Genomic DNA, 23,005 nt, shown 5'->3' with positions numbered 1-23,005 from the left:
ATGACCTGGTTTGGTGATGACTTTTCAGATACAATACCATAGACATGAAGTAATTGATAAAGTGAACTTCGTTAAAATTAAAAACATCTGTTCTGTGAAAGGTGCCATCAAAAGAAAAGATAAGCCACAAACTGGAAGAAAATAGGTGCAAAAGACATATCTGAATAGCAGTTATCCAAAATATATACATATATGTATGTAATGATTCCCAAATTGAGCATTGGTCTCAAAGTTTCAGTTACGTGTTTTTAATTGCTTGCTAGACATTTCCCCTTTTAGAGTTTCATTTCAAACTTAAATGTCCATAATGAAATTCCTCCTCTTCTTTTCTTAAATTTCCACCTGATTTACCCAGTGTCTAACACCTGATTTCTATCCTCTCTCTCCTTTCTTCCCCACAAAGAATCTATACACAGACCTTAAACCCTTTACAAAAGTTGACTCAAAATGGATCAGAAATATAAACAAAGAACACAAAAGTATAAAACTTGGTTTTTTGTCACCTGTGTTATATTAAATTGTAGAAATTAAAACAGACCATTTTGTAGAGCAGTTTTCTGTTTACAGCATAATTGAGAGGAAGGTACAGAAATTTTCCATATACCTCCTACCTTCAAGGGTAAATAGCTTCCTATACTAATTGACATCCCCACACCAGACTGGTACATTTGTTACATTTAGATTTTCTCCTATGTTAACGTCTAGGAGTTTCTTTTGTATGTTTTGTGAGTATTTTCTCCTATTCTGTGGCTTACCTATTTTCTTCATGGTGTCTTTGGATGAGCCTTGGTTTTAATTGCTATAAAATCCACCTTATCACTTTGTTATTTATTGCTTTCTTTAACCTAAGATATCTTTGCCTACCCACAAGATATTCTTCTATATTTTCCTCTAAAAATTATGTTTTTAGTTTTGTGTTTAGGTTTGCAGTCCATCTCAAATTAATTTTTGTTTATGGCATGAGATGGGGGTTGAGGTCAATTTATTTTTTCCCCTTATGGCTATTCAGTATTCCAGCAGTACCATTTGTTAAACTTTGGTTTTGGCCAAAAATCAGATGACTATTTAGAGTGCTGGTCTGTGTCTGAACTCTGTAGGATTGATTTACTTTTCAATCCTTATGCTAGTACCACACCATTTCTGTAATAAATTATCTGGAAGTTATCCAACACTTTATTTCTGGAAGATTGCTTTAGTATTTGAGTCATTTGCAGTCCCACTTGATTTTAAGTTTTACCTAATATCTTCTCCCACCCTCCCCAAAAAACAGTTGGTAATTTGGAATTATGTAGTTAGGGGAGAATTGCCATTTTATAGCCACTTTGAATCTTCTTTGGTTTCTAAACAATATTTTTGGTACAGCAATCTTCTTCTTCTTTTGTTAAATATATTCCTATATATTTGAGTTTTTGGTGTTGTAGGAAATAGAATTTAAACTTCAATTTTTTCCAATTTTTGTCCCTCTAGTATATAAAAAAAATGATTTTTTTTTGTGGGGGTGTGTTAACCTTGGCTGATTCATTAAAAATTTGTCTTTTACTTTTCATAATGGGTTTTAAAAATTATCCACCATTTCCTTCCTAGATCATGTCTTTATGACCTCATCCCTGAACAATTAAGTTAGCCTCTCATTTGGTCTCACTGACCTGGTATCTGTATCACTTTGCATTCTCTTTCTAGCTCAGAACCCTTCAGTGATTTTCAGTTTCTGTGAAGTTCAATAGGTTAAACTATGGCATTTATGACTTTCTCCTATCTCATCTCTGCTCTATTCCAGCCTTTGATTCTTCTGTGAATTTTGTGCAGCTAGTTTTGTACTTCTAAGTCTGCTGGTGTGGTGATTGTATTCACATTCTTTCTGCGTGCATTTTTCTATCTAATTTTTTTTATTCATTGTACACAAATGGGGTACAACTTTCATTTCTCTGGTTGTACACGAAGTAGAGTCACATGGTTTGTGTAACCATACATGTACATAGGGTAATGATGTTTGTCTCACTCTATTATCTTTCCCCCACCCCCCTCCCCATCCCTCATTTTCCTCTATACAATTCATCCTTTCTCCATTCTTGCCTTCCCCACTTCCCCAGTTATGTATCATCATCCACTTACCAGAGAAATGGTTCAGCCTTTGGTTTTTGGGGGATTGGCTTATCTCACTTAGCATGATATTCTCCAACTCCATTTACCTGCAAATGCCATAATTTTATTCTTTATGTCTGAGTAATATTCCATTATGTATATATACCACAGTTTCTTTATCCATTCATCTATTGAAGGGCATCTAGGTTGGTTCCGCAATCTAGCTATTGTGAATCTAACTTCTTATTAACCCCCAGAAGATACTCTGTGCCCATTAATATTTGCTCCCCATTCCTTCTAGCCCTACCAGCCACTACTCTGTTTCTATAGCTTTGCCTATTGTAGTATTTTATATAAATGTGATATAACAATATATAGTGTTTTGTGCCTGGGTTTTTTCACTTAATGTTTTCAAGGTTTATCTATGTTGTATAGCATGTATCAGTACTTTAGTCTTTTCTGTTGCTGAATAATTCATTTTATGGGTAAACCACAATTATCTGTCAGGTCAACTGGTAAAAATATATTTAGAGATACAATTAGAATGCAAGAATAGTGCTGGGGGTTACAGCTCAGTGGTAGTGTACTTAGCATGTTTAAGTCCCTAGGATTGTAGCAAAACATACAGAATGCTAACATTCTCTCTTCCCTAGTACATCTATTTTTGTTCATTTATGAAATAAAAGTACTACAATGCCTGGAGAAATTTTATCATTTTGTTTCTTCTTAAAGAATGGCATTCCTGTAGCATCTGCTTAATAATAAGAATAGAAATATAATTTGTATGTGGTGATACCTTGTATCAGAAAATGGTCTTTGGTAAATGTTCATTTATTATGAGGTAGAATTGAGGGTATGTCAGTGTAGACTATAATTGACTACAGATCACTACATTTATATCTACTTTAATAATGCTCAAAGAGAAAAGCTTTTAAATGATAGTTCTAACTGCTTATGTCAATATCACTAAATTAGAACTTTTTCATTTTAGATACAAAAGTTTTGCAGTACTATTTCAATCTGGGATTGCAGGTAAGAGTCATGTTAAAATTGTTTGATAAATTCTATATTCAAAATATGTTTTGAAAAATCAGATTCTTGAACTTTGAAAGACAAAAATACTGTGACAGAACTAAGATTTATTGTTTTCTAAGAGATCACCAAAGATAACTAACCATGTTTTCCACTTTAGCCTCCCAGTGATTCAGTTTCTTTTATTATAAGTACTTGTTAAATTGAAAGCGGGGACTGGACTCTTTAAGTTGTACAACTTCAGCATATTTTAGATTAGTTTTCATATTTAACATTATATACCAACCCTTTACTGTTATATACTCAAAATAAATGGGCTATTTACAGTTTACTTGAAAGATTTTTGCTATTTTGTGTGAAAAACTAATTCAGACATTTAAGTTTTTTAAAGCACTCACATATTCATACATGTTTGCCAAACACTGGTTTTTCACCACTCCCCTGAGTTGTAGAGATGGGTACTGACAAATGTCATCGTATCACTGGAAGCTGTCCCTGATTTGAGGTGAGAGCTCCTTTTTATTTCATTCCTTATTTTCCCCCAGAAACACACTTTATTTCTGATATAACAAGATGGTGTGTTTATTGAAAGGACATATTTTCTGAAAATGCATCTTTAAATTTGGCACATGATAATAAACTATATAGTCTCCTGGAAAATGCTCTGATAGTTCATATTCTTCAATCCTGATTTCCCTACAAATTTATACATGTTATACATCTATAAATTAAGAATGGTAGAGTGGTTTTTTTTTTTTTTCCTTTGAGGCTTTTTTCTAAAGGTAGTTTTAAGAATTGATAAATTACTTGTCTTTCAGTTACATTAGTTTTTAGATTCACATATGAAACTTTGTTATCTGTCCTACAAGACTGAGGCATTTAAAAATATTCTCCTCACCAAGCACAATGATACATACCTGTATTTTAGCTACTGAGGAGGCTGAGGTGGTAGAATCACTTGGGCCCACGGAGTTCAAGGCCAGCCTGGGCAACATAGTGAGACCCTGTCTCAGAAAAAAAATATTCTGCTTTTTACATTTCCTGGGAATACCAGGAATTGCAGAATAGATGCTTAATACTTTTAAAAGTAATAATGTTCATTTCAGTACATTTGGGAAATATTAAGGTATAAAGAAAATCCAAATTACCTGTATAACCAGTGTGCATTTTGATAAATTTCCTTATAGTTTTCTAATTTTTTATGTTACAAAATAGAGAATATGCTGTATAAATTTTTAATTAATATGCATATCTTTGTATTTAAATATTTAACAGCATTACTTTTTTGCTGTATATTATTCCTTTATGAACATGTAATAATTCATTCATCCAGTACCCTATTGTTAAATACTTAAGTTGTTCAATGATGGGTGCTTTTTAAAATAATGCTATAAAAGATATCTTTGAATTCAGATCTTTTCATATATCTCTGATTTCCTTATCAGGCTTTCCTAAAAATAATTACTAAATCCAAATATGAGGTAATACATGCTGCAAAAAATCTTTTAAGTTCTAGAAGAGAACAAATTTCAAATCTTACCACACCTGCAAATTAACACTTTTTTGAAGCAACACACTAAACTACTTTAAGTAAAGGGAATAGTAAAGTTGTGTTTTTCTTTTTTTTTTTGGTTGTTGCCCTTTCTTGCTCTAGTGTTATCACCACAACTACTGGCACTCCATGGTCTATATGCCACAGATGCAGCAGCAGCAGCTTCATGTAGAGAATTATCCATTGTATTGTGAACCACCTCCTCTGGTAGACCAAACTGTTCCTCACTTTTACAGTGAGGTAGGAAGAGCAGATGGTTCACAGGTAGAAGCATCAACAAATGGTGAGTCTGTAATGGGATTGCCAGTAAGAAAGACAATGGGACTTTATTGTGTACAATTTATTTATAACCTTTCAGATGTTTCATTGGAGCTATATACTTATACCAGCAGTTATGAAAGCATATGTGGACCCCTTGAGGTCCCTGGACGTTTCAAGGGATTCAGGATGCCAAAAATAGCAATACTAAGGTTTTATTTGTCCGTTTAATTTGTTTGTTATTTTCCACAATCCCACAATGCTGGGGACTCGAACCCGGGCCTCCAGCATGCGAGTCAGGCACTCTACATGATGTGCTATATCGCCAGCACTATTTGTCCGTTTTATTGCATTACATTTGCATTCGGGGTGCAAAACTCAGTGGTGGGTAAAATTGCTGGCACCTAATCACAAACCAAGTCACTAGTACCAAATGATCAATATCTTTCTTACTGCCACACAATTTGTACAAAAATGCTGATTTAATTTCTCTCTTTTTTGGTCAAAGATGTTATATTTACTAATTTTTGTGCTTTTGTATTTAATATTCTTTGTGACAAAACGGAAACTATTTATAAAACACTGCATACTGAATGACGTGTGCTGATTCACCTGAGAAAAAGAGGCTTATGCTATTGAGTTACTAACTGAACTAGCTAACTTTTTTTGAGGTTCTAGGGATAGAACTCAGGGCCTCACACATGCTAGGCAGTCACTCTGCTTCTGAGCTACATGCCCAGCCCCCAGCTAACGTTTTTTTATGGAACATTCTTTTTACTTGAAAAGCTGACAAATGATGGTTGTTCATACTTGATTTATCTGCCCAACATTTTCTCAAATGAACAAAGTCAGACTGTGACTTAAGGAAAAACAACTGATAATATTTGTTGTCAAAGAAAATTCCAACTTTCCAATAAAAATTAGAGAACTTGGGTCTGCTTGAGAGCTTCCAAGTAATTAAAACTCTGCTAATAAGATAAGTGGAGTTATTAATGAAGGCAGTTTCTTAAATTGTGTAATGAAATACATCTACATTTGGAAGATTGATATAACTGTGTGAAGTAAAAGTTTCCCAATTACCAACTCATCATATTACTCATGCCTCATTTTGTAAAAGAGCCATCCAAGTGCAAGGTAAAACAATGGATTGTAATGTAACACTATGAAAAGTCCACATTGCCAGTGATCTTTGAGAAAATTACCCCTCAATATAGTTTTGGTATAGCATCAAAGAATATCTACAATTACCTGAAGTCTTGTTATTAAAGAACTTGACTTTTCCACCTACAAGTCTGCATGAGGCCAGATTTCTTTATATACTTCAAACCAAACAAAATAACAATATATGAAATACAGAAGCATATATGAGAATCCAGCTGTCATCTATTGAGCCATACATTAGAAATTTGCACAAGTATAGAACAATGATACTCTTCCTCACATTTTTTTTTTTTTTGGTTGAGAAGTTGTTTTTTGGGGGAAAGTAGTTTTAGACAAATTTTTATTTGTGTTAACATGTAATGGGTTTATTTTTACACAAATTCACATGATTTAAAATTTCCTCATTTAAATTCCTAATATAGTAAATATCAATAGCTATAGACCACATAAAAAAAGCTGTTTGGGGTTCTCAGTTTTTAAAAGTATAAGGGGATCCCTGAGTCCAAAAAGTTTTAAGAACCACTGTGTTAAACCATAGAATGGTTGCTCTGTGAGCTCACAGTATAGTACAGACAAGGAAGCATTTTGGAGAATGTAGAATCTTTGGACTACCCTTCTTCATAGAATCAGCAAGAGATAGAGAAACTATGTGAATTAACCTAACCAAATATGTTTCACATTCCACTGCTATTCAGTGGTTGTGATCTCTTCTAAGTTACTTAACCTCCCTTAGCCTAGTTTTCTGTACCATGAGAAATTCCTGACTTGTCAGGGTGATAAGAACTAAGACACCTTATGCCTACGCATACTGTGCCTGGTGTATATTAGGAATGCTAATTTCCTTTTCCTCTCCCTTTTTTTACTTTTGGTTTTGAAATGTGATTAGTGCTAGAGAATCTTACTGTTATGTGTGCTGATGAGGTATTGCTTATAATTATTAAAAAAGTCATTCTTCATTGCATTTTTGTGCAATGTACCTTTCTTAAGTTATTTTTAATTGTAGTAAACCATGAGGCATGACAGTCTTCATTTCACAGAATAGGCTAAGTTTACCAAAGGAATGAAAGATTCCTTTTTGTCTAATAGGTATAGTCACTGTAGCAAGATCAGAGCAGCATTGTCTATTTCCACTGAAAATGACTGGTGGAAGCAAAAGTGCTGTAAAATATTGATGATATTAGGATCTCAAAAACATTTATGAGAAGATACTTTTAGAATGATCTTCAGAATTATACCTTCATGTATACACCAGGCTGTACAAACACCTGTGTTTTCCATTTCATTTTCATTGATACAAAATGGTTATTTGGATGATTTGTGTTATACTGGAATACTGCTAGGAAATTTAATCATGACCACGTCTTATAAAAGCTAATTTTCTGGAAGGGAGCTAGACGATGTTTATGTATTTAGCTTGTTGGCATTTAAATCATCCTAGAACAGCAGTAATCTACAGGTAGAATAGATTTGATACATTTTTAATGTATGTACACACACATATGTACATTTAATTTTTTTATTTGAAAAGTTTCAAATAAATTTTGATAGCTTATTTTAGACACTCAGTTTTTTTTTAACCTTTTGTTTATTTTTATGTGGTGCTAAGGTTTAAACCCAGTGTCTCTCATGTGCTAGGCAAGCACTCTACCACTGAGCCACAACCCCAGCCCTAGACACTATTGTTTATATCTGAAGTGGTATTGCTGCAGTTCCTGTGATCTTTCTTATACTAAATATATTTTTCACCTCTAACACCATCCACTTACGGGTGGGGGTTGTACCTCAGGGACAGAGCACTTGCCTAGCATGTGTGAGGCACTGAGTTTAGTCCTCAGCACCACATAAAAATCAATCAATAAATAATAAAAAAATTACAAAGAACATCCTTTTATGTTGCATGGAGTTCTGTTGTAGTGAATTTTTGTATATAAAGCATACTATCTGTATTCTTTGTTTCAGGTACTTTTCTGAATGCCGACCCTGGATCTATCCCTCATGGAGCAGTCTATTATCCAGTAATGTCAGATCCCTATGGGCAGCCACCTTTGCCAGGTTTTGATTCCTGCCTTCCTGTTGTGCCAGATCATCCCTATGTTGCCTCCTGGCATCCTGTTGGTCCAGCATATGGTGGTGGTTCTCAAATTCATGGTGCTATACATCCTGGGCCAGTTGGCTATATTGCTTCACCTTCAGCTTCTCATTATGTACCTCAGAATATGTAAGATTCAGCAATATGAAGAATTCTTGCACTGCCGTTTTCTTGGCATTTTGGTTTTTAAAAAGTGTTTTATGTTAGTGTTTAAGTGATTTAGATGGTAAGAATCATTATTCTTCTATCTGTCTTTAAGATTATTTTACCTTTTGATTTAAAATATTCCTCTAAAGGAATACTACTTTGGGCTGTGAATAAGGAAATCCAGATGGATGTACAACTCGCCCCATATTGAGCATAGTTCATTGTATTCAGCTGTTTTCCTGTCAGCCAGCTTGTCAACTTTGTATTAGCTGATGGTGCCAATTGATAAAAAGAATAACCATACAAACTATTTCCTTGTTTCAGATATCATACATCATATTAAACTGTTCAAAATTGGAATAATTTCCACTTTTCTAGAAAGTAAAACAGCAAACCCAAGAGCTTTTGTTTGAGAATCTCAATATTAAATGAGAGAGCTCTTCAGGTTTCTTAATCTGACCTGAGTTGTGTTCTGTGATATTAATCAGTTTTGAAGGCACATGGTGCTCTGCTTTAGATTTCTCTCATATGCTGTTGTTTAATACCAGATTTATGTAACTGTTTTACTGCACAGTATTGAATTGGTGTCCTTTGCACAGTTAGCAGTAAATAAAAACTAGCATTTAAAATTACTAAAATGAGTGGATTGTTTTCTCTTTCTTTCTTTTTTTCTTTCTTTCTTTTTTTTTCCCCCCATAACAGCGAAGAGTGTACCAGACATTTGATTGTTTCAACATGTTTTCCTCTGGCATTTTAGTTGCAAAGAATGTGAATTCGTAGTTTGGACTGGGGGGAGTAGTTGCAGGGCCACTTTAAATGTTATTTAATATCAGGTCATTGCAGTACATACTGTCATATCTAGTTCTTTTCAGAATGTTCATTTTTAAATTGTTTTTCTGGTTTAAAAAAATATCTATAGCTGGATATGGTGGTGCATGCTTATAATTCCAGCAACTGAGGAGGCTGAAACAGGATCAGAAGTTTAAGACCAGCCTCAGCAACTTAGCAAAGCCCTGTCTCAAAATAAAAAGGGCCCCGGATGTAGCTTTAAAGTGCTCCTGGGTTCAATCCCCAGTAAACCCCTACCAACCCCCCCAAAAAAACTATAACTCCCCTATGGAACTTTAATGTAGACTTACTTTCTCATTGTCCTATATTTCCAATGGTTTTCATATCTTATAGTTTTTTAGATTGTCATCTTGCAAGGACTGGCTTGTCTCTGACTTTGAGATATATGCCATTAGCCTTTTGTGCCTTCTCCCATCTGTCTAAAGGCCACAAAATCTGTATTGATCAATTCTTTTCTAAGGGGTAGTTCATACAGAATGCTTTGCTATTATCTTACCTCATTGATAAAGTGTTCCTTGGTTGCCACAAAACCTATTTACAAATATCATATTTAAAGGTCAATTTTTGCTTGTGAATCAGCCTATTTGACTCCTGAAGCTACACTGCAGGCTAAAAGAACCATTTGAGGAAGTAGGGCTTGAGGTACTTCACTAGTGCTGGAAGTGGAATTCATTGCTAAGAAGAGACCCTGTCTTCAGTGTCTATTCTCATGATGATTGCTATTAATGAATCCAAAAGCCAGTGTACTAGTTAAAGGTTTCTGCTTCATATTAGACACAGTATTGGTTGAGGTTTTGGTTTTGCATTCTCGATCTTAAGAAGACCTTGCTCTACGAGTTGGCATCTGGCAACTTTAGTAAAGAACGATGGGTGATAGGGCACTCATTTTTACAATAGTGTACTCTGTATGTTTTAATGTTTAAGCTTCTCTGCTAATCTTGTGAGTTTTCAATTTATATAGCCTACAAATTGTTCTGTATAAAGGTTTTAGTCAAGTTTATAAGTGTGGGGCAACCCCTCCCCCAACACTTTTGAAGTATAACCGAATGATTTGTCTCTTGAACTATTAATGGTTCACTAAGTAGCATCTAAGAGGTGTTTTAGAAGGTCTGAGTCTTGTCTTGAGAATGTGAGTCTGGTATTTGCTTTTGAAACAAGCACTTCTGCCTTAACTTTCCAGTTGTTTGTTTTTGTTTCAAAGGTTTAGGTGGCTGCCTTGCCTTATATTTCATTACTGATTGATGCAATTTACTTAGATGATTGTTATTTTAACTCTGAAATAAGCACATATACTAGATTGACTTAATTGCTATCAAATGAAATCTATAGTATTTATGGTTTATTTAAACCATATGATTCCCTTTGCTTAGTTTTGGGTTAACTTTTTGTTGCTGTGAGCAAAATACCTGACAAGAACAACTTAAAGAAGGAGAAGTTTATATTGTGCTCATGACTTCATGGCCAACTGACTCCATTGCTCTTGGCCCAAGGTGAGCATCATGGCAGAAAGGCATGGTGAAGGAGAGCAGCTCACCACATGGTAGCCAGGAAGCAGAGACAGGGAAGAGACTGGAGGACAAGATAAAACCCCCACAGGCATGCCCCCAGAGACCTACTTCCTTCAGCTGCACCCTATCTGCTTATAGTTACCACTTAATACATGAGGCCTTTGAAACTATTAATCTATATAATGGATTAATCCACTGATTAGGTTACAACTCAATCTAATAGTTTTATTTCTGAATATTCCTGCATTGTCTATCACATGAGCCTATTGGGGGATACCTCATATTCAAACCATAACATGTATTATAATTCTTCTCCAAGTAATAATAAAGGAGTGATCCCTCACTTCATATTGTGGGTTGAGAATAACCTGTACTGCAGCAGAAGTCTGCAGTAGTTAATGGAGACAGCTGCCAGATAAAACACAAATAGCTTTTCTGTTAATAAACCCAAAGCTGACATTTTAATCAGCTTGTAGCAGAAACAGTCATGGGCTACTTTTAAAAATATGTTACTTCTTTAGTTTCCCTTGATTTTACAAAAGATGTCTTTACTATACTGTTAACCAAATTTCATCTCCTTGGATTTTTGGGGAGCAGGAGATATAAAGGCACTGTTTTTTGTTTGGGACCCTTAACCTGCATCCCCTTCCTGATACAAATCTATCTGCACTAAATGTAGAAAACTGGATGATTTCCATTATAAGGAAAAAGAATTAAAATTCATTTTTATGCTGCATATATTTATTCTTAGAACTAATTGTGGCTTTCTGTCTTGATTAAGAGCAGATGGAAATATTGAGTGTTTTATTGTTGTAATTCAAGACTTGTGAATTTAAAACATCTTTCATTTCCTTGGAGCCTACAATCAACACATAACCTTTTAATTAGCTTTGGAAATTGGAGTATAAACAAACAAATCATTGTGGTTTTTTTAAAAATGTGAACACCAGACAGTCAAAACTTACTTTAGATATAAATATCCATGAATAAAAAAAATAGTCCACTGGTGAGCGTAGGACATGAATTTAATCTAGACTTTTCTAAATCTCAGACTGATTTAGTTCATTTTATTTCCACTTACAATAAAAGTTAAGACTTCAAGAGAACTAACATAGCAAAAGACAACCATCCTACAATATAATAGAAGTCTCAGTAGAAGAAACTTGATTTAGAAAACTCGTCTTCTCGCCTAGCTGAATTAGCAAAGGAAAGTTTCCCTGTAATACTTTTCAGGGACATGTGGGAAATGTAGCTTCAGAAAAGGATCCCCTTGAATTTAGCTAACCATTTTATGATTAAAACAGCTTTAGAATGATTTATTTAGGAATTGTTTCAAAGAATCTAGGGATGAGGTTTGTAGATTAAAGAATATTAGCTTGTTGGGTGTCATTATCTGTTGAATAATAACCATTGAAGCTTGCTAGGGTCCATTATGCTATTCTCTATTTTTGTGTTTGAAATTTTTCATAATAAAAAACCTTGGTAACTGAACATCTGGAGAGATGTTTGCTTATGAAGAGATCAGGTTTTAAGAAATGATTCGAATCTTGAAAAAAAAAATTAAAATGATCACATTTTAGAGAGGCTGTTGCATTAGGTCCAAAGATACCTTTCTAACACATTAAGGGACTGGGGGGAGGCTTATAATATTGGAGAAGTAGCTTCTTGAAAACTCTGTAATTCTGAAGAAATTCACTAACTGTGTGTAAAATTGCTTTTTTTTTTTCCCCCTGGTACCCAGTACTGAACGAACCACTTCCCCAGCCTCTTTTTTACTGTTTAGTTTTGAGACAGGGTTTTGCTAAGTTTCTTAAAAAATACTTTTAATAAATACATGAGGGGCTGAGGTTGTAGCTCAGTGGTAGAGCGCTTGCCTAGCACGTGTGAGGTACTGGGTTCAATTCTCAGCACCACATAAAAAGTTAAAAAAAAGAATGCTTTAAGAAAAATAAATACATGATATAATTTTTGGGGTGCTGAGGATCGAACCCAGGGCCTCGTGCTTACAAGGCAAGCACTCTAACGACTGAGCTATCTCCCCAGCCCCCATTTATAGCTAAAACTAATTGAGGTGGGTGAACCATTTCAGGTTTTACTCTTTCAGTAATTATTTTACTAATAAATCACTACTACTTTTTTTTTTCTTGCGGTGCTGGGGATTGAACCCAGGGCCTTGTGCTTGCAAGGCAAGCACTCTACCAACTGAGCTATCTCCCCAGCCTGACACTTTTCAGTTTACTTTTTTTCTTTACAACTGTCAGAGTGACTCTTCAAAACCAAGAACTGCTGTTTTTCCCTGGTAGGTGGTTTTTGCCACCAGATAGATCTTTTGTGGGAGTTGCATTTCAGTAATATTAAGGTTGGATTGAATCAGTTCTTATGAATTAAAACCTACCAGTGAATAAAAGTATTAAGATCTATTCTAGCCAAACATTATTGGTTATTAGTATTAATTTATTAGTGTTATTTGAGTGGTCAATCTCACATAATTAGCAAATCTTTCTTATATATTTTACTATATATAAAAATACAGGTATTTCAAATTGTTTACAGAATTATAGGAAAAAATTCTACCCTAGTACTAGAGTACTAAAGCATTAAGATGTAAAGAAAGGTCTTCTTTGCTCTGATGTATCAACCACCTCAAAGTGAAAATTTTTCCTTAATAAAACAATTTTATATTCAGTTGCTTTGCTTGCTTCAGTAGTGGAACTTCTAAAAATTTACTTTCATTCATTTAGCTCTGCTGAAATAAACTCAGCTATCCAAGAAGTTTTCCTCTTCTTGTTTTTTTTTTGAAACATGGTACAGATTTGGCTTTTGTTACTTAGTTCTTTCCCTTTTCATACTGTTTTTTTCCAACATTATTATGAAAACTTTTAGACATCCAGAAAAGTCGGAAGACTTGTGCAATAAACATCCATATATCTACCACCTACATTCTACAGTTAACATTTTACTATACTTTTTTTACATATCCATCCATAAGTCCTTATTCTAGAATTTTAAAATTGTAGTCTATGTCTAGTTCACTCCTAAATTTTTCAGCATGTATATTGTTAACTAGATTTTGGTATGTGTTAAAGATTTTTTTTTTGTATAAATCTTAAGTGTTAAATGCATGAGTTGTAAAAGATCATACACCTATGAATGAATACGAGTCCTTACCAAGATAACATCATCATCCCCCTCCCCGCCCCCGAATCCCTTCATGGTGCCTTCCCAGTTACTCCCTCCTTCTATCCCCATCCCCCAGGGAACCACTATTCTTTGATTTTTCCCAGCATAGATTTCTGCTTTTTAAGAATCAAAATGTACTCTCTTATGTGAGACTTCTTTCAACACAGTGCATGCAGTATTCATCCATGTGTGTGTCAATAGTATGTTTCTTTTTATTGCTGAGCAGTATTGATAGTCCATAATGTGCTTACCTTTTATTCTATTGATGGACATGGATTTTTGATATGAACAAAACTGCCATGAAATTTTCTTTGTGCGGTTTTAGGGATTGAACTCCGTAGTGCTGTACCACTAAGCTAGAACCCTAGCACCACCCCCCCTTTTGAGACGGGGTCTTCCTAAGTTGCTAGGCTAACCACAAATTTGGAACCCTCCTGCCTCAGCCTCCCCAGTGGCTTGTGGCTTGATTTCAGGCATGTGCCACCATACCTGGCCTATGAACATTTTTTAGAAGTTTTTTTCATTCCATTTGGAATAGAATTGTTTTATTGCAGTCTTTCTAGTCGGTTTGTAGTAAATGTTATCAGTGTGGTTTTAATTTGCATTTCCCTGATTTTTTTACTCTATTTACTTATACATGAAAGCAGAATGCATTTTGATTCATTGTACACAAATGTAGTACAACTTTTCATTTCCCTGGTTGTACACAATGTAGAGTCACATCATTCATGTAGTCATACATGTACATAGGGTAATGATGTCTCAGTTCATCATTTTTCCTATTCCCTGCCCCCTCCCCTCATTTCCCTCTACACAATGCAAAGTTCCTCCATTCTTCTCTTGGCCCCTCACCCCTGTTATGTGTCAGCATCCACTTACAAGAGAAAACATTTAGCCTTTGATTTTGGGGGATTGGCTTATCTCACTTAACATGATAATCTCCAACTCCATCCATTTACCTGCAAATGACATAATTTCATTCTCCTTTAAGGCTGAATAATATTCCATTGTGAATATATACCCCAGTTTCTTCATTCTTCTATTGAAGGGCATCTAGGCTGGTTCCTCAATCTAGCTCTTTAAACTGAGCTGCTTTAAGAATTGATGTGGCTGCATCACTGTAGTATGCTAATTTTAAGTCCTTTGGGTATAGGCCAAGGAGTGGGATAGCTGGGTCAAATGGTGGTTCCATTCCAAGTTTTCTAAGGAATCTCCACACTGCTTTCCAGAGTGGCTGCACTAATTTGCAGCCCCACCAGCAATGTATGAGTGTACTTTTGTCCCCACATCCTCGCCAACACCTGTTGTTGCTTGTATTCTTGATAATCGCCATTCTAATTGGGGTGAGATGGAATCTTAGGGTGGTTTTGATTTGCATTTCTCTTATTACAAGAGATGTTGAACATTTTTCCATATGTTTGTTGATTGCTTGTAGATCTTCTGTGAAGTGTCTGTTCATTTCCTTAGCCCATTTGTCGATTGGATTATTTGCATTCTTGGTGTAGAGTTTTTTGAGTTCTTTATAGATTCTGGAGATCAGTGCTCTATCTGAAGTATGATTGCCAAAGATTTTCTCCCACTCTGTAGGCTCTTTCTTCACTTTGCTAATAGTTTCCTTTGCTGAGAGAAGCTTTTTAGTTTGAATCTATCCCAGTTATTGATTCTTGCTTTTATTTCTTGTGCTGTGGGAGTCCTGTTGAGGAAGTCTGGTCTTAGGCCGACATGTTGAAGAACTGGACCTACTTTTTCTTCTATAATCTGCAGGGTCTCTGCTCTGATTCCGAGGTCCTTAATCCATTTTGAGTTTAGTTTCATGCATGGTGAGAGATATGGGTTTAGTTTCATTCTGTTGCATATGGATTTCCAATTCTCCCAGCACCATTTGTTGAAGAGGCTATCTTTTCTCCATTGCATATTTTTGGCCCCTTTGTCTAGTATGAGAAAATTGTATTTATTTGGGTTTGTGTCCGTGTCCTCTATTCTGTACCAGTGATCTACCTTTCTATTTTGGTACCAATACCATGCTGGTTTTGTTACTAATGCTTTGTAGTAGAGTTGAAGATCTGGTATTGCAATACCCCCTGTTTCACTCTTCCTGCTAAGGATTGCTTTAGCTATTCTGGGTTTCTTATTCTTCCAGATGAATTTCATAATTGCTTGCTCTATTTCTGTAAGGTACGTCATTGGGATTTTAATTGGAATTGCATTGAATCTGCAGAGCACTTTTGGTAGTATGGCCATTTTGACAATATTAATTCTGCCTATCCAAGAACATGGGAGATCTTTCCATCTTCTAAGGTTTTCTTTAATTTCTTTGTTTAGTGTTCTGTAGTTCTCATTGTAGAGGTCTTTCACCTCTTTTGTGAGATTGTATTTTTTTTTTTTCAAGGCTATTGTGAATGGGGTGGTTTTCCTAATAATTCTTTCCAAAGATTCATCACTTATATATGAAAGTGCATTAGATTTATGTGCATTGATCTTATATCCCGCTACTTTACTGAATTCATTTATGAGTTCTAAAAGTTTTCTGGTGGAAATTCCTGGTTCCTCTAAGTATATAATCATATCATCAGCAAATAGGGATGAGTTCTCAAATAGTTTGAGTTCTTCTTTTCCTATTCGTATCCCTTTAATTTCTTTGGTCTGTCTAATTGCTCTGGCTAGAGTATCAAGGATGATATTGAAAAGAAGTGGTGAAAGAGGGCATCCCTGCCTTGTTCCAGATTTTAGGGGGAATGCTTTCAGTTTTTCACCATTTAGAATGATATTAGCCATGGGATTAGCATAGATGGCCTTTACAATGTTAAGGAATGTTCCCATTATCCCCATATTTTCTAGTGTTTTGAGCATGAAGAGGTGCTGTATTTTATCAAATGCTTTTTCTGCATCTACTGAAATAATCATGTGATTCTTGACTTTAAGTCTATTGATATGGTGAATTACATTTATTGGTTTCCTGATGTTCAACCAACCTTGCATCCCTAGGATGAAATTCACTTGATCATGATGCACTATCTTTTTAATATGTTTTTGTATGTAATTTGCTAAAATTTTGTTGAGAATTTTTGCGTCAATGTTCATTAAGGATATTGGTCTGAAATTTTCTTTCCTCAATATGTCTCTGTCTGGTTTAGGTATCAGGGTAATATTGGCTTCATAGAATGAGTTTGGGAGGGTTCCCTCCTCTTCTATTTTATGGAATACTTTGAGAAGTATTGGAATGAGCTCTTCTTTAAAGGTTTTGTAGAACTCGGCTGAGAACCCATCTGGTCCCGGACTTTTCTTTGTTGGTAGGCTTTTGATGACTTCTTCTATTTCATTACTTGAAATTGGTCTATTTAAATTGTGTATGTCCTCCTCGTTCAGTTTAGGCAATTCATATGTCTCTAGAAACTTGTTGATGTCTTCGAGGTTTTCTGTTCTCATGGAGTATAGATTTTCAAAATAGCTTCTAATTATGTTTTGTATTTCAATCGTGTCTGTTGTGATATTTCCTTGTTCATTCCGAATTTTAGTGATTTGGGTTTTCTCTCGTCTACTCTTTGTTAGTGTGGCTAAAGGTTTATCAATTTTGTTTATTTTTTCGAAGAACCAAATATTTACTTTGTCAAAATTTTGTATTGTTTCTTTTGTTTCAATTTCGTTGATTTCAGCTCTGAGTTTAACTATTTCCTGACTTTTACTACTTTTGGTGTTGGTCTGTTCTTCTTTTTCTAGGGCTTTGAGCTGTAGTGTTAGGTCGTTTATTTGTTGAGTTTTACTTCTTTTATTGAATGTGCTCCATGAAATAAATTTTCCTCTATGTACTGCTTTCATAGTGTCCCAGAGATTTTGATATGTTTCTTTGTTCTCATTTACCTCTAAGAATTTTAAAATTTCCTTCCTAATATCTTCTGTTATCCATTCATCATATAATAGCATATTGTTTAATCTCCAGGTGTTGGAGTAGTTTGTTTTTTACTCTTTCATTTATTTCTAACTTCAATCCATTATAATCTGATAGAATACAAGGTAGTGTCTCTATCTTCTTGTATTTGCTAACATTAGCTTTGTGGCATAATATATGGTCTATTTTAGAGAAGGATCCATGTGCTGTGGAGAAGAAAGTGTATTCACCCTTGGTTGGATGGTATATTCTATAAATGTCCGTTAAGTCTAAATCATTGATTGTGTTATTGAGATCTATGGTTTCTTTGTTCAATTTTTGTTTGGAAGGTCAGTCCAGTGGTGAGAGAGGCATGTTAAAATCACCTAGTATTATTCTGTTATGGTCTATTTGGTTTCTGTAATTGAGAAGGATTTGTTTGACATACATGGATGAGCCACTGATTGGGGCATAGATGTTTATGATTGCTATGTCTTGCTGATGTATGCTTCCTTTAAGCAGTATGAAATGTCCTTCTTTATCCCTTCTGACTATCTTTGGCTTGAAGTCCACATTATCTGAAATGAGGATGGATACCCCAAGTTTTTTGCCGAGTCCATGTGCATGATATGTTTTTCCCCATCCTTTCACCTTTAGTCTATGGTATCTCTTTCTATGAGGTGAGTCTCTTGTAGGCAACATATTGTTGGATCTTTCTTTTTAATCCAGTCTGCCAGTCTATGTCTTTTGATTGATGAGTTCAGGCCATTAACATTCTGGGTTATTATTGAGATATGATTTGTATTCCCCGTCATTTGGTTCATTTTTAAAATTTTATTTATTTTATTTTGACATGACTTGGTTCCTCCTTTATTTAACAATTCCTTTAGGATAATTCCTCCCTTTGCTGATTTGCTTCTTTGTTTTTCATCTCTTCTTCATGGAATATTTTGCTGAGAATGTTCTGTTATGCTGGCTTTCTTTTTGTAAATTCTTTTAGCTTTTGTTTATCATGGAAGGATCATATTTCATCGTCAAATTTGAAGGTAAGTTTTGCTGGGTGTAAGATTCTTGGTTGGCATCCATTTTCTTTCAGGGCTTGGTAAATGTTGTTCCAGGCCCTTCTAGCTTTTAGGGTCTGGATTAAAAAATCTGCTGATATCCGTATTGGTTTCCCCCTGAATGTAATTTGGTTCTTTTCTCTCACAGCCTTTAAAATTCTGTCTTTATTTTGTATGTTACGTATTTTCATTATAATGTGCCTTGGTGTGGGTCTGTTGTAATTTTGTGTATTTGGAGTCCTATAAGCCTCTTGAACTTGATTTTCCATCTCATTCTTCAGATTTGGGAAATTTTCTGATATTATTTCATTGAATAGATTGTTCATTCCTTTGGTTTGTTTCTCTATGCCTTCCTCAATCCCAATAATTCTTAAATTTGGCCTTTTCATGATATCCCATAGTTCTTGTAGATTCTGTTCATGATTTCTTACCATCTTCTCTGTTTGATCAACTTTGTTTTCAAGGTTAAATATTTTGTCTTCAATGTCTGAGGTTCTGTCTTCCAGGTGTTCTGTCCTATTGGTTGTGCTTTCGATGGAGTTCCTAATTTGGTTTATTGTTTCCTTCATTTCAAGGATTTCTGTTTGGTTTTTTTTTAAATATCTCTCTTTATTGAAATGATCTTTTGCTTCCTGTATTTGCTCTTTTAACTGTCTATTGGTGTGATCATTCAATGCCTGCATTTGCTCTTTCATCTCATCATACAGTGCCTGCATTTTCTCTTTCATCTCATCATTTGCTTCCCTGATCATTTTGATTATGTACATTGTGAACTCCCTTTCTGTCATTTCTTCGGCCATGCTGTCATTGGATTTTATTGATGTAACATCTAGATTTGTTTGAGGCATTTTCTTCCCTTGTTTTCTCATATTGTTCAGGTATCAGTGAACCACTGAGTTATTGTAGATTTCCTCTATTTACTTTTAATGTCCCTGAAGATTTCTAGTATGTCCCCTCTTAGCCTTCAGTATTCTGACGTCTTGGAGGAAGTTGATAATGTGGTGCTTCACAAGGAAGCTGCCTCTCTAGGGGTGGTGGCCTTCAGGTGGGGTATATTCCTTGCTAGTGGGCAGAGGTGCCTCCACTTGTTGACCAATGGTCATCCAAAGGGGAACTGGGCTGCGGGCTGAGGCAAGGCCTGTTTTGACCTGTGTCTCTGGTTTTACCGTCCTTGTGGGAAAATCTTACCCGGCAGGGAAGACTCACCCAGTGCGGAGGTCTTGCTGGTCAGTTCCCATCCTAGAAGTTCCCCTCAATCCACAACTGCCGCCTGGTCTGCGCTGCCTTCCTCTGCAATGTTCCCAGGGGCCCAAACCTACCTTCTGGGCCTGGGAGCCTCACCCTTCACAGACGAGTCTCCCTAGGCTTCCCCTCCTCAGAGAATCTGCCCGCAGTCCTGGAACTTTCGCTCCGCCCCTCAGCTTGTCTCTGTGCGGCTCTTCCACCACGAAGCCGCCTAGGTCCTGGGACCCTGCTGTGCACCTAATCTCCTTGCTATGCGGCCCCTCCTCTGAGCAGCCACCTGGAGCCCGTACAGTTCCTCCGAGTCCCAGTGACCCGCTGCACTCCTCTTCCTCTGGGCAGCCACTTGGTGTTCCGGTGTGGTCACTAGGAGTGCAAGCAACTCACTGCGTGCCTCCTCCTCCTGCCAACCACCCATAGCCCTGGGCAGTCACTCCGAGTCCAAGTGACCCACCGTGCTCCTCCTCCTCCTCTGGGCAGCCCCCCGGGTGTTCAGGTGCGCTCGCTCTGAGTCCAAGGAACCCGCCGCACACCTCCTTCTCCGGGCAGCCACCCGGAGCTCTGGTGTGGCCGCTTGGAGACCAAGCAACCGCCGCGCTCCTCGTCCTCCTCTGGGCAGCTACCCGGTGATCAGGAGCGGTCGCTCTGAGTGCAAACAACTCACCGTGTGCCTCCTCCTCTGGGTAGCCACCCGTAGCCCTGGTGCAGTCACTCCGAGTCCAAGTGACCTGCCGCACTCCTCCTCTTCCTCCTCCGGGCAGCCGCCTAGAGCCGCAGTGGTTGCTGCGAGTCCCAGCACTGTGCTGAGCGGCCTCCTCTACGATGCTCCCAGTTGTGCGAGTTCACTGCCCCAGCGGGGGGAGGGGTGTCTCGTTGGGCAACTCTACTTCACAAAGTTCCCTGCGTTCCGGGACTACCGCCCCATCCAGGACGCCTCCCCAAGGGGTGAGACTCACCCGGTGGCTTTGAGTTGGTCCCAAGTCTCTCAATATCTCCTCTTCTTGAATCCTGAGTCCTGGACCAACATGAAATGCAGCTGAAACCTGCTTGTATTCTTGATAACAGCCATTCTAATTGGAGTGAGATGAAATCATCTTAGGGTAGTTTTGATTTGTATTTTGCTAATTACTACAGATGTTGAACATTTTTTCTGTATTTGTTGACCGCTGTATATCTTTTCTGTGAAGTGTCTGCTCAGTTCCATGGCCCATTTCTTGATTGGGTTATTTATATTTTTGGTGTTTTTTGAATTCTTTATAAATTCTGGAGATTACTGCTCTATCTGAAGTGTGTGTGGTAAAGATTTACTCCCACCTCTGTAGTCTCTCTCTTCATGTTTTTGATTGCTTTGCTGAGAAGAAGCTTTTTAGTTTGAATCCATCCCATTTATTGATTCTTGTTTTTATTTCTTGTGCTTTGGGAGTCTCATTAAGGAAGTCTGATCCTAAGCCAAGATGATGAAGATTTGGGCCTACTTTTTGTTCTATATGATGCACGGTCTCTGATCTAATTCGTAGGTTCTTGATCCATTTTGAGTTGAGGTTTGTGCAGGGTGAAAGGGTTTTAATTTCATTTTGTTACATAGGGATTTCCAGTTTTCCCAGCACCATTTTTTGAAGTGGTTGTCTTTTCTCCAATGTATGTTTTTGGTACCTTTGTCTAGTATGAGATAACTGTATTTATGTGGATTTGACTCTGTGTTTTCTATTCTCTACCATTTCTACCTGCCTATTTTGGTGCCAGTACCTTTCCATTTTTGTTACTATTGCTCTGTAGTATAATTGAAGATCTGGTATTGTGGTGCTTCCTGCTTCACTCTTCCTGCTTAGGATTGCTTTGGCTATTCCAAGTCTCTTATTTTTCCAAATGCATTTCATGATTGCTTTCTCTATTTCTGTGAGGTACATCATTGGGATTTTAATTGGAATTGCATTGAATCTGCATAGTGCTTTTGATAGTATTAATTTTGACAATATTAATTCCGCCTATCCAAGAACATGGGAGATCTTTCCATCTTCTAAGGTTTTCTTTAATTTCTTTCTTTAATGTTGTGTAGTTCTCATTGTAGAGGTCTTTCACCTCTTTTGTTAGATTGATTCCCAAGTATTATTTTTTTGGAGGCTGTTGTGAATGGGGTAGTTTTCCTAATTTCTCTTTCAAAGGATTCATCGCTTATGAATAGAAATGCATTAGATGTATGAGTGTTGATTTTATATCGTGGTACTTTGCTGAATTCAGTTATTAGTTCTAAAAGTGTTCTGGTGGAATTTTTTGGATCCTCTAAATGTAGAATCATGTTGTTGGCAAATAGTGATAGTTTGAGTTCTTCTTTTCCTATTCATATCCCTTTAATGTCTTTGGTCTCTCTAAGTGCTCTGGCTAGTGTTTCAAGGATGATGTTGAATAGAAGTGATGAAAGGGGGCATCCCTGTCTTTTTCCAGTTTTTAGAGGGAATACTTTCAGCTTTTCTCCATTTCGGATGATGTTGACCTTGGGCTTAGCAAAAATAACCATTACATATTGAGGTATGTTCTGACTATCCCTATTTTTTCTAGTGTTTTGAGCATGAAGGGGTACTGTATTTTATCAAATGCTTTTTCTGCATCTATTGAAATAATCATGTGATTCTTTAAGTCTGTTGATGCAATGAATTACATTTATTTATTTCTGGATGTTGAACGAACCTTGCATCTCTGAGATGAACCCCCCTTGATCATGGTGCACTATCTTTTTAATATGTTTTTGTATGCAATGTTCATCTGGGATATTGGACTGACGTTTTCTTTCCTTTATGTATCTTTGGTTTTGGTATCAGGGTGATACTAGCTTCATAGACTATGTTTGGAAGCGTTCCCTCCTTTTCTATTTCATGGAATACTTTGAGGAGTATTGGGTTTAAACCTTTGAAGGTCTTGTACAACTCAGCTGAGAATCCATCTGGTCCCAGACTTTTCTTGGCTGGTAGGCTTTTGAGGCTT

The 23,005-nt window shown here is 36.4% G+C and overlaps 1 protein-coding gene across 5 annotated transcripts in view; it reads left to right on the top strand.

The window, feature by feature from the left end:
• Window positions 1-8,957, top strand: part of ALG13 (ALG13 UDP-N-acetylglucosaminyltransferase subunit) — a 71,525-nt gene extending 62,568 nt beyond the window's left edge. For all 5 annotated transcript variants that reach the window (XM_079124823.1, XM_079124825.1, XM_079124824.1 and 2 more), the window contains 3 exons: window positions 3,074-3,114; window positions 4,769-4,949; window positions 8,045-8,957. In XM_079124823.1, coding sequence (XP_078980949.1) covers window positions 3,074-3,114; window positions 4,769-4,949; window positions 8,045-8,307 — 485 coding nt within the window. In that variant the 3' untranslated portion in view covers window positions 8,308-8,957. The remainder of the gene's footprint in view (window positions 1-3,073; window positions 3,115-4,768; window positions 4,950-8,044) is intronic.
• Window positions 8,958-23,005: the final 14,048 nt, after the last annotated feature.

This window comes from Sciurus vulgaris (assembly GCF_902686455.1).
Source record: "Sciurus vulgaris genome assembly, chromosome: X".
Classification (NCBI taxonomy): Eukaryota; Metazoa; Chordata; class Mammalia; order Rodentia; family Sciuridae; genus Sciurus; species Sciurus vulgaris.
The sequence above is the reverse complement of the archived record's forward strand: the minus strand, read 5'-3'. Positions and strand labels throughout refer to the sequence as shown.